Source organism: Medicago sativa, chromosome 7 (genome assembly GCF_051527215.1).
Source record: "Medicago sativa cultivar Bolivia chromosome 7, Bolivia_mono, whole genome shotgun sequence".
In the NCBI taxonomy this organism is placed as follows: domain Eukaryota; kingdom Viridiplantae; phylum Streptophyta; class Magnoliopsida; order Fabales; family Fabaceae; genus Medicago; species Medicago sativa.
Window position 1 is genome coordinate 23996932 of NC_140755.1, and position 13071 is coordinate 24010002.

General features: G+C 38.4%; 1 protein-coding gene across 1 annotated transcript; it reads right to left on the minus strand.

Annotated features, from left to right (window-relative positions):
• Positions 1-2605: 2605 nt before the first annotated feature.
• On the minus strand, positions 2606-4180 carry LOC146905027 (uncharacterized). Its single transcript, XM_085724376.1, has one exon. It carries the CDS (start codon positions 4112-4114, stop codon positions 2606-2608), a length of 1509 nt encoding a protein of 502 aa, XP_085580502.1. The 5' UTR covers positions 4115-4180.
• Between the last annotated feature and the right edge of the window lie 8891 nt (positions 4181-13071).

A 13071-nucleotide genomic window follows, 5' to 3' on the forward strand; every position in this document is an offset into this window, starting at 1 on the left:
TCTTTTTAATAAGCCTCAGAATTTCATCCAGATTGGATTCGTCAATAGATTGGCCTGTTGGGTCGGGGCTCTTGTCAACAGAAGGAGCAACTGGTGGAGTCACTGTGGCAATAGGCGTAACCACCTTCTTTTGGAACAAGGGTGGACGGACTTTTCCGCTTCTCAGGGTTGTAATTTCTCCTGCAACATTATAAACTGTAGCTAGGGATACCAGAGGCACTTCCACTCCATTCTCCGTCATGGTTGCATTGTACTTGTAAGGGATTGCTTTTGTAGAGGCGTAAGATACTGGACCAGGTAACCTGATCACTAAGGGCTCAACATTCCTTGTCTTAGATACACTTTCAGCGGGAGAATCATGAAACACTGGCACAATCACACATACATCACTGGCAATCAGGTGCTTGTCATCCATCAGGCTCTGTATATCATCTTGCACCACACAACAGCCCATAGGATTTTGAAGGCATTCTGAACAGGAAGCATGATCGTGATTAAACAAAGAAGCTTGACACAGTTTGACATGTAGCGGCACCAAAGGAGTAGCAACATTGCGGACATCCAACATGGGATTCTCTCTAGAAATAGGAACCCTTTCAAAAGCCTCGATCATGTTAACTGCGGCATGATTTGGGAGTGGATTGTCAAGAACATGAGGAACACTATTCTCAAAGGTCAGCCTTCCTCTGTCTATCAGATCCTTCACAACATATTTCAAAGCATAACAACCTTCAACATCATGACCTTGAGCACCCTGATGGAATTCACATGTAAGATCCTGTCGGAACCTAGGAGGCAAAGGATTAGGCGGAGGCCTGCCTGGTCTGGTGGCACAATGTCCCTTAGCAAGTAGAGTTGGGAGCAGATCAGCATACCGCATTGGTATTGGTGGAAAGTAAGTCCTGGGCCGCGGACCCTGTTGTTGCTGCTGTTGTTGAGCAGGAGGCTGTTGTTGTACTTGTTGAGCAACGGCATTAACGGGTGCTGGTGGTTGACCCGGTGGCAGAGAATATTGTTGGTAGAATGGTGCGAAGAAGGGATGTTGAGAGTACTGCATGTATTGATAGGGTAAAGGTAACTGAGCAGCATTAATAGGAGCGATAGTAGCTGAAGATTGGTTACCGGACACCATCCCTACTTCGGATTCCCTCTTCTTATGGTGGCCATTACCATACTTCTTTGGTGCGCTAGTTGAGGATTCACCCTTCTCAAGAACAATAATACCTTCTCTGACAGCCTCCTCTAGACGAGTTCCCATAGTAACCATGTCGGAGAAATTATTTGGAGCAGAGACTATCATTCTTTCAACATATTCCTTCTTCAGAGTCTTCAGGAACGTCTGTGTTAATTCTTCCTCATCGAGTCGAGGAGAAACACGGGCAGCTGCCCCTCTCCATCTCTGGGCATATTCACGGAAAGTTTCATCTGATTTCTGAGACAAAGACTTAAGAGAGTCCCTATTTGGCTTCAAGCGGGTATTGAACTCATAATGGCTCTCAAAAGCAGCAGCAAGTTCCTCGAAAGTATGGATATTGTCTTTGCTCAAACCAGTGTACCAATCTGCCGCATCTTCTGCTAGGCTATCTTGGAAGCAGTGTATCATCAGTGCATCATTATCTGCATAATTGGCCATTTTCCGGACGTACCGAATGATATGACTATGTGGACAGGAAGACCCATTGTATTTGTCAAAGTCTGGCACCTTAAACTTCTTAGGAATCTCAAATCGGGATACCAAGCATAGATCATGAGCCTTAGCAGAGACATTGTTTCCACGGCTAGCCTTGACCTCACGGAGTTCACCGGCCAACTCTTTTAACTGTCGTTTCATAGCTTCCATTACAGGGTCTTGTCCACGCGGAGTATCGACATCGATCACCTGTTGCACAGTGTGTACAATAGGATCGGTAACAACAGTAGTCACCCGAGGCATAGCAGTAGATACAAGAATCTGTCCTTGACCAGCAAAACCAGAGACACCAGCAGCAGTATTAGGAGAATAGTAAGCTGAGAGACCATAAGGACGCCCATTGGGCATAACAAAACGAGCATCAGTAGCCACAGTAGATAGTGGGATAGATGGAATTGCTTCAGTAGCAGCTGGAACAGATGTGGCTGGTTGTTCTTGTGCAGCCATCATAGAGGACATAACGTCATGAGCCTTAGCCAAGTCTTCTTTCATAGCAGCCAATTCGGCACGGAGCTGAGCATTTTGTTCTTCAAAGTTAGCCATAATCCTTCTCTTATGAAATCTTGTTTGATGAACTCTATCTGGTTGGTAAACCTTGCGACCACGAGCCACTTTTCAGACTGCGGCGGACAAAACCAGGAGGCAATGAGCACGAGAGAAGTTTTTTGTGACCAATGAATGCATATGATGCATGAAATGTGCATATGCAAAAAGATTCCTTTTTGTGTTATCGAAGGGTTTTAGACAAATTGGAAACTTGTAAACATTACTAAACAACAATTAACATAAACGGGAAGCAAACAACCAACATATAGTTTTACAAGACGATTCCCTTTGAAATGCTAAGCCAAGGGATAGACTTGGAAATGTAAAACAACATAAGCAACTGGAAATAACAACAGGAAAAAGAAATCCTCAAGCATAGGAAGTGAAAGCATCATCCTCAGACTCAGACTCATAGCTGCAGTATCGTGCATAAAAGTCACGGGCACCCCTAGCCCCCTTGGAGTCCCTCATAAGCAGCTTATCTTTCTCTTCAATCTCTCTCCTAGCCTTAGCTAACTCTTTCTTCAGTGTCAAGACCTCATGAGTCTGCTGCTCATCCTTTCCATCCAAAGTCATGATCAAGTTCTCAGCCTCATAGTATCTAGCCCTCCACTGATGCTTCTCCCGACTCTCCATAGCTAGATGCTCCTGATACATCTCCTGAGTAGGTGGAAGTAGAGGCAAAGGCATGGTAGGAATAGATGCAGACACATATCTCATAGAGGGGTAAGGCATACCAATCTCCACAGCTTGGTTTATCACCCACTGTGTATAGGCCTCATGAGCAACACCGGACCTTACACCCATATGCTTCACCTCTTTCTTCCGAAGTTTGGACCAAGCTCCTATGAAATCCTCTCTTATTCCTGTGGGAGCATTGGAGTAGTGAAAGAAGTAAGGAGCTGTAGCAAGATTGATGGGTTTTTCTTTCATCGGGAAACCAAATTGTCGCAAGGCGAGCTCCGGGTTATAGTTGATTCCACCCCGGGTACCAAGAAGAGGTACATTAAGAAATTTCCCACCACCAAAGATAATTTCCTTGACTCTAGAAGCTGGAGTGAGCCAAACCACTTCATTAGGAGTGAGAGCCATAATCCTCTGTGAAATAGACCAATTCTCCGGATTGTCGTGGAAAGACTCCGGAAGGTGCGAAATAAACCACCTATAGAGAAGAGGCACACAACAAAGAATGTATCCACGACCTTTGCCGGAACGATCGTGAATAGCATGGTATGTGTCAGCTAGCAAGGTAGGAACCGGATTCTTGGAGTGGAAGATCATAATAGTATTCATGTCCACGAAGTCATCAAGATTTGGAAAGAGAATAAGCCCATAGATGAGAAGTGCAAGAATAGCCTCGAGAGTGTCCTGACAAGTGGTATTGAGGTTGGCTTTCTCAAGAAGATACTCTGAAGTGAACCCTCGGATGCGTGCCTTAGTGACAAGATTCTTGGAGACGTCGGTGGTCTTGAGATAGAGATCTTTAGCAATAACCAATGGAGTAGGAGGATTCTCAAGTCCCCCAAAGGGCACCCCCTTAGCAATAGATAGACCCATCAAGTGAGAATAAGCCTCTAGAGTAGGCACCAACTGAAAGTCGGGGAAAGTAAAGCACCGATACTCCCGATCATAGAATTGCACTAGAGTGTGCACAAGCTTCTCATCCACATTAGTCTGGAGAATAGTAAGTAAAGCCCCGTAACGGCGTCGGAAACCAGTCGGATCCTTAACCTTGAGTGCCAAATCTCTCAAACTAGCCAAATCCACTTCCTTGAACTTGTAGGACTTAGTCTTCCCCATTCCTACAATGTTTACAAATTCAAATTGTCTAAGCCCTTCGATAACAATGCATGGAAAAAGGTTTATGCATGTATGCATGAATGCATGATTATGTTCAAGTTCGGAGAAAACATGGTGGGTTGAAGTTCAGAGTCGAGGAGTCACGGGTGGACACGGTGTCCGGTGAATCTAGGGCTTTTAGGATAATAGTAACCGGGTTCTAAAAAGGTTCCCAAGTTGCAACCTCTCCAACATATATCATGGTGTCACGAGACAACACTCGCTCCATGATTACCCGTGGAAGGTCTAACTTGAGTGTAGTATCGCGTGACGACTAAAACTCGAGACAACACTCGGTTTAGCCTCCGCACTACATCCTAGAAAATGGCCATGGATGGGTTTGGTTATCTACGGTTCATAGCGTCATGGAACAATTAGAAGTAAAGTGCCTAAACGCGGCAACACGCGCCGACAACATCACCACCAAAATGCCTCAGCTATGTGGGATTGATCGCATAATCCAAAACACGAGGCAACCCCCGGAATGAATTATCGATTATATCCCTCCTAAATCCTAAGTTCACTCAGCCCGGGTGTAGGACTTTTGATATTCTCACCCCACACGTTTGCAAGAAATTAAACATTTATTCACATAGGAAAGCAAGTAAAAAGAAGCAAGTAGAAACAAAGCGCAAGCGTGGAAATAAAGACTAGGCGTAAGTCTCGAATCTCCCTAGTGAAGTCGCCAGCTGTTTTATCTTGGTTTTTCGGGTGTCAAACATTGATTACGTTTGAACCTTTTTAACCGGTGATATCTTATTTTTTCTTGGGAAGGGAAAAAGTAAGCAAAACCCTTGAGAATCGAGGTCCGGGAGTTGTTTTCGCTACGGGAAGGTGTTAGGCACCCATAACGACTATAGTAACCTATAGGAACCGTCTTTAATTTCTACGCGCGTGCTTTGTTTTTAAATGCTATTTGAAAGTGATTATTTAAACCTAAGAGTTTCTAAGTGAAGAATTGGAGGGAGAAGAATGTGTTTGAATTTTTATTTTATTCGAATTGAAGGAATTTTATCCTTGCCTACGTACCCGTTTAAGGGATCAAATCCGTCGTAGTTCGCTTCCAAAAATGTTTTTGTTTTTGTTGGTTGATTTTAATTTTGAAAATTGGAATTTTTTAAGAAGAGAAAGAGGCCTTAAAGGCGTGAGATTGTGAAAAGGTGGGGTTTGATTAGTTTTTTGCAAAATGAAAGTCAAAGTATGATTAGATTCATTGAAGTTCGATTAAGAAAATAAAGGGAAAAAAATTCAATGGGACTTTGATCCCAAGGTTTATTGTGAAAAAGATTTGAGTGAAATTTATTCAAGTTTTTTGGAAAATTGATTTTTCTAAGTGTAAATCCTAGGCATTCATCTAAACATACAATCCTAAACATACATCTAAACATGCATAACCTAAACACATATCTAAAGTGATGTGTGTGCATGTGTCGGTGCTTGTGTCGGTGTACATTATTAGAGTCCATAGTCCTTATTACACCATTGGCCTAGATACATCCTATGGTCTTGCAAGAAATTTAAAGGCATAAGAAAAATAGTACAAAATTCCTAAGTCTTTACATTCTAAATCTTTGTACAAATTAAATTGCAAGAAAATAAAGATAAAAAATATAAGAATGAGATGAGATGCTCATGGATGAATGAAACATGAAATGAAAGGGTTAGTGGCATAAATGACATGGAAACTAGTATTAAAAAGCATAGTAAAACTATTTGTAACTTGCAAGAAAAGTAAACCAACAAGCTTGACAAAAAGTGATAAAAGAACTTGAAACTTAATGCAAATAAACTAAAACTAGGTTGAAGCCTAGATTCTCATAATATTGGAGAAGCCTTTGAATGACTTGTTTCAAGAAAACTAACATGAGAATCTAAGGATTTACCCATGCCAAAGTTTACAAAATTTTCAAGTTATTTATGCACTCTTGTTTCATATTATTCACCAAACACAAAATTCACAAAAGACCATATCAAAACAGCAAGCATATATCAAAATCAAAGGGAAAATCACTTAAAAAAACACATATCCATGGCCACAATTATGCACCAAAATTCAAGGATAAAAACACATCACAAAATTCACAAAAGTTTTGACTAGAAGTGGCAAAAATGACAAAACAAACCCCCATTATTTTCGAAGTAGGTTTTAACACGTAATTACATTCCAAGGAACAAGTATCAAGTGCTAAAAATTGATCACCTCAACATTCACAAAGCACTTAGAAATTTTTATCAAGATTCGAGTAAAAATGGATACAAAGCATTAATCAAGAATCAAGATAAAAATTATATGGTGTGATCAAGATTTAGCATGCAAGATACCCCGAAATTCATCACAAGACACAAGAAAAATACTGGAAATTTTGTGGAATTTTTTTACAAGAGTTTTTGAATGGACGGGGGGTGTGAGCAGTCAAAAAAATGGTTAAATAGCACAGAGGGGGGGGGGGGGGGGGGGGCGAGTAGCAACAGCATGCAGTAACATGCAGACTGGGCTTAGGGAGAGTGAAGCGGTCGGGTTGTGGAGCGGGTCGGACTAAATATGGGTTAAAGAACCCGGTTCAGTTAGCCTATGGTATAAAAGGATTGGACCCTTTCTTCCTTATTTTTCCAAACAAACTCTTTCAAAACATTAAAACCTCTCTTCTCTCTCACCCTAACCGATCTGGAACAAGAAAGATAGAAGATGAAGCTTCATCTTCTCCAATACTCCGGCGCGGTGGCCGACCACCTTAGAGTGGCGGCGCCGCCGTCGGAAAAGCTTAAACCGCCTCCCTTTCTTAAATTTTTTTGCAGTTTTCATAACAACTTTCCTTCCTCTATTCAAATCCGTCATCGAAATTCACCAAAACAACGCACAAACGTGTAGATCTATATTATACCGTTCGAAAATTTCTTCTAAAGCAAGTAGATAATGAAGTAACAAACATGAATTCGCGAGTTACCTCTTCACCTTTAAGCTATGTGATTCCTCTTCTTTCCTTTCGTCCGTTCTGTTGGCACTAGATTCGTGTTTGCTGCTGTTGATTTCGGAGATGAATAAACGAGGACGATAGCTTCAAGAAACGCTCCAGCAACTCCGTCCGATCTCCTCTGCGTTCGGATCCGAGTTCGCCGTTGTTGCAACTCAAAATAATTGCCGTTCCAATCTCTGTTTTGATACTTGCATATGAATGAAAACCAAATTTGTGACGAGCTTGATGCTTTGCGAATTTATGTGGATGAATCAATGGATTGGAGGTTGATGATGATGGATATTAGTGGAATGGTGATGAAGGTTGAAGGTTTTTGGTAGTGGTGATGGTTGTTATGGTGGTTGAAGGTTGTTGAAGGTGGAGGAAGAGGTAGTTAGAGGTGATGATGGAGGTTGTTAGGGTGGTGGAAAAAGAAAAGGTGGCGGTGGAAGATGAGAAAAAAGTTAGTTACGGTTAGGGCTGGCAATGAACCGAGCCAACTCGAATATAGTTCGGAACTCGACTCAACAATTAACTCGTTGAACTTGGTTCATGAACCAAATGAGCTGAACTTGAGCTAAAAAATAAGTTCGTTAACTAAATGAGCTAAACTTGAACTTTATATAGTTCGGCTCGTTTGGTTCATGAGTTGACTCGATTATATATATATATATATATATATATATATATATATATATATATATATATATATTTATAGTAATGTGTTATACAATGTTAACTCAATTAAACAAGTAGGAAGGGGAATAAGGTTTTCTCTAATATTTATATTTATGTACTTGTTTCTAGAAAAATTAACCATAATTTAAATGACAATTAACCATAATTATAATAAGAGATTAAAGATTTGATAATAAAAATAAGAGATTAATGATAACAGGAAGTAAAAGCTTGTCATAGTTTAACAATGTTGAAGTAAGCATTCTGATAAACATATGTATTAAAAATAGTCCCACATCGTTTAGTTTAACAACAATAGAGAGGAGGAATTCTATATAAGAGAAGTGCATCTCTATATGTAATATATTGGTTGTTCTGTGCGCTACAATAAGTGTCATTAAATGTAATATGTAAAGCACTACCACCATTTTCATCATTAGTGGTCTTTAACTCTAGCAGGACGGTTAGTCTTTTGGTGTTCCGTCCTTGAATTCTTTGATAAAAAATTGTTTTTCAAGCCCACGAGATGAACCTAATGAGCAGAACCGAGTTGCTCGTGAACTATAAACGAGTCGAACTCGAGCTTAAAAAAAGGTTCGTTTGAAACTCGAGTCGAGTTTCGAGCTGAACCAATTCTTATCGAGTCGAGTCGAACTCAGACGAGTTCGACTCGACTCGGCTCATTTCCAGCCCTAGTTACGGTTGTTGAAAAAAAAAGAGAGAAAAGAGAAAAATTGATTTTGTTATTTTTTGTGGATTTTTGTGGAAAATGATTGAATGTGGACTTTGACCTTGACTTGGACCCATTTATAGATGACATGGTAAGCTTTGGGCCAATTGGAGTGGGACACGTGGCACTGAACTCTAACAAACTTTTGTGGACTAATAGCATTTGGACACGTGGCACTTGGACTTAACACACCTAAAAGGGATTAAAATGCAAATAGCAAAAATGCAAGGACGAATATGAAAATTAAAGCTAAAATTGAATTGAAAAAGTAAATTGAAAATTAACGTAAATCGAGACGATTAAAAACAACAAAGCAGATTAAAATGAATCAGAAATATTGTGAAATGACCAAAACGCCCCTAGGGACTAAAATGACTCGAAACGACTCAAATGCAATTTTAAAAATGATTTTTTAGCAAGGGATTAAAGCAAGAGTTTATACAAGAGAATTAAAAGACTCAGAGACAATTTTTAGAATTTAAACAGGGTTTTAACACATGAAAAGACTAAAATGCCCCTAGGGGCCAACTGACTCAAAATGACTTCAAACGCAATTTTTAAAATGGATTTTGACATGGAATATAAATGAAGACTTATTCAAACTATTTGAAAGGACTCACACAATTTTTCAAAGATTGAAAGAAATTTTAACATAGGAAATGACTAAAATGCCCTTTTTCATGAATTTTGCAAATAATATTGAAATAAAATGCAGAGAAAAATGCAACTGATCAGAGACACATCAAATGACTTGAAATGCAAGAAAAGAAGAATTGAGCTAGTATTCTTAGGTCCAAAATTAGGGTATAACATCCTCTACGTAAAAACCCAGTGTCTGCACTTAAAGACCCAAATTGGAAAATGGCCATGGATGATGAATATAATGCTCTAATTAAGAATAAGACGTGGGACTTAGTACCACGGCCACCTAATGTCAATGTAATAAGATCTATGTGGATTTTTAGACATAAAGAGAAATCTGATGGTTCTTTTGAGAGGCATAAAGCCCGACTTGTAGGTGATGGTGCAGGTCAACAGGTTGGCATTGATTGTGGAGAAACATTTAGCTCAGTTGTTAAACTAGCAACAATTCGGACTATCCTTAGTATTGCTATGTCAAAATCTTGGCAAATTCATCAATTAGATGTAAAAAATGCTTTTCTACATGGCGAGCTAAAAGAAACAGTGTACATGCATCAACCGTTAGGCTTCAGGGACACGAAAAATCCACATCATGTGTGCCTTCTCCGTAAATCTTTATATGGTCTAAAACAGGCTCCTAGAACTTGGTACAAACGATTTGCAGATTATGTTTCTTCAATTGGCTTCTCTCAAAGCAATTGTGATCACTCTCTCTTTATCTACAAGAAAGGCACTCATATAGCTTACCTCCTCTTATATGTGGATGATATTATTCTCACTACTTCTTCCGATAATTTGAGAAAATCTACCATTTCACTACTAAGTTCAGAATTTGCTATGAAAGATTTGGGACCCCTACACTTCTTCTTGGGTATTGCAGTCACTCGCCACTCCCAAGGTCTATTTCTCTCACAAAAGAAGTACGCAGAAGAAATTCTTGTCCGTGCTGGCATGTCATCTTGCAAACCTTGCCTCACACCAGTTGATACAAAACCGAAACTGAGTGCAACTGATAGCTCTCCATTTGAAGATCCAACTCTCTATCGAAGCCTTGCAGGTGCACTTCAGTATCTCACTTTCACTCGACCAGACATTTCTTATGCAGTACAACAAATATGTCTCTTCATGCACAATCCCATGGAAGCTCACATGCACGCTCTCAGACGTATTTTACGCTACATTCGAGGCACCATCCATCATGGTTTACATCTTTATCCATCATCTACTTCCTCCTTAATTTCTTATACAGATGCTGATTGGGGAGGGTGCCCCGACACTAGACGTTCCACCTCTGATTATTGTGTGTTTCTTGGGGATAACCTACTCTCATGGTCGTCCAAGAGGCAACCCACATTATCTCGCTCTAGTGCTGAAGCCGAATACCGTGGAGTTGCAAATGTGTTGCTGAATCATGTTGGTTACACAATCTACTTCTTGAGTTACATTGTCATATTCACAAAGCCACCATGGTTTAATGTGACAATGTAAGTGCAATATATCTTTCAGGTAACCCAGTTCAGCACCAACGAACGAAACATATTGTAATGGACATCCATTTTGTTCGTGAAAAGGTAGCTCGAGGTCATGTTCGCGTTCTTCACGTTCCCTCAAGATATCAGATTGCAGATATCTTTACCAAGGGTCTTCCCTTAATTCTTTTTCAAGATTTTAGAGACAGCCTCAACGTTCATCAACCTCCCGCTTCAACTGCGGGGGAGTATTAGAATATGTCTATATTCATTGTTTCACTTGTAAATATTGATTAGTCTTTCATTAGTATTGATTAGCCATTCATTAGTCATGAATTACAATTCATGAGCCTTTCATTAGTATTGATTAGCCATTAATTAGCAATGAATCACAATTCATGAGAATTGTTTTAATTTCCTAAATAGGTTTGTAAACATTTGTATATATTTTCACAAATGATATCAATACAATCAGGGAATTATATTCTTATAACAACGTTGTCTGATGTGAGTGAATTTCCATTATTTCAAGATTTTTGTTTTTGTTTTTGCCCTTTCATGACTTTTTATCGAATCATTTACAAAAATCAACTAAAATACAATCAAATTGGCCACTTTAACTCTAATATGAATCTAAAAAAGAGTTAAAAACCCTATATTATTTCTTGCAGTCAGTCATCGGAAGAAGTTCCAACATTTTCTCAACTTCAAGGTAGTATTGTATGATATTCATGTTTATTATCAACTAAAACCATTAAAAGTCGGGTATAATTGCAATAATAGTACATGGCAAAGAATCAAGAAAATTAGTCTCATAATAAATCCAAAGATCATAATTCATGAAAATACCTTCGGACGCCTACAGTTAAAGACCTTAATTTCTTTGGATTAGAGAAGATAAGAAAAAGAATCAAGAAAGAGGAGTTGACTAACAGAGTCAAGGTTGGTGCATTAGGACAAAAAGTGTGGCATTATTAAATTAAATATTTACAATTCAAACGTGGAAGAGAATAAAATAAGATGGAAGGACAAGTTCAATTTTGTGTCATTTCGGGTGTGTTTGGCTTGGAAAAGAAAGTGTGAGGAAAGATAGTAAAAGGAAAGATTGTTGAAGGAAAGAAAGTTAAGAGAAAGTGAGTAGAAAGTAGGATGATTTTTTAGTTGTTTGGTATTAGTGAAAGTGAATAGAAAGTGAGAAGAAAGAATGATGAATATTTTGCAAATGACATAAATATCCTTATAATAAAATGAGTTGTATTTTTATTTATTACTTTTAAATAATATATTTATAATATATTTATAAATGCATAAAAATTAATAATTTAACATATGTAAATAAATATAAATATTTATTTATATATACGTTGTGAAAATACAAAATATTCAGTAGCATACCATATTTATTTATCAATTTTATCACTTATATACACATATGGGTAAAAGTGGAACAACACAAAAACAAGAGTTTCCTCATCCTTTCCGTGCAGAAGAGGGAAGAAAGGTTTCCATGTGTGGGTTCCACAAATGTTTCTTTCCTTAGTTACTGTTCTTCTAAACCAAACTGTGGAAAGGATTTAGATTTGTGTGCTTTCCATTCCATAGGCTTTCTTTCCTTCAACTATCATGGGATCCAAACATACCCAGCTTTGACTTCAAAATATATATTGGTTTCAATTTGAGAAATATTTACCTTCAAAACTTTCCAGAAATTCTCTTGGTGTTAGTATAACTGAAATGAACTATACCTTATAATAACTTTAAGGATTAAATATGTTTTTGACTCTACTATAAATATATCAACTTTTCGTGTTAGTCCGTTTAAAATTTTCCTTCAACTTTTGGTCTCTATGAAATTTTCAATCACTACTTTTGATCCCTATTTTTAAGTAAATTTTTGTATTTTTTAATGAAATTGTGCATAAATGTATAGAATATTGTAAAAACTACTAAAAAAAAGAATTTTTTTAACAAAACATAAATTAAATATGAATTTTTTACATCCAAAAATATAAAAATAATATTTAATTCAAGAAATAGAAAATAAAAACTTTTGATAATAATCTATACAAGTGAAAGAGGAGATTGTATCAAATAAACCAATTACGCATATCCAATAATCCAATAACTAAGTACAAATGCTCCCATTTCTTATGACATGACAACAACCGTAGCTACCAGATGATGGCAAGGCCAGTGTTGAATTTGCAACCTCTGAATGCAGATACTGATTCTTCTGATGAACCACATTGAGCCGAGTTTTGAGCATCTTGATCTCGACTGGCTGCTTGCTCTGGTCGATTCTTCCCGATAAGAGCAAGCTTAAGCTTTGTGGGTCTCAGTCCATCCCAGCAGGGCTATACCGTTCGTGAGCACCCCTGAGCTCAGTCAAGCTGGGGAGCTCCCTATGTTTGTTCTAATACCATTTATTGGAATCAATGTCATATAGTGAACAAATGTGGCTATATGATCAATCCTTTTGTCCGCATAATTCAACTCGAGAGCCAGACAATCGACATTAACAGC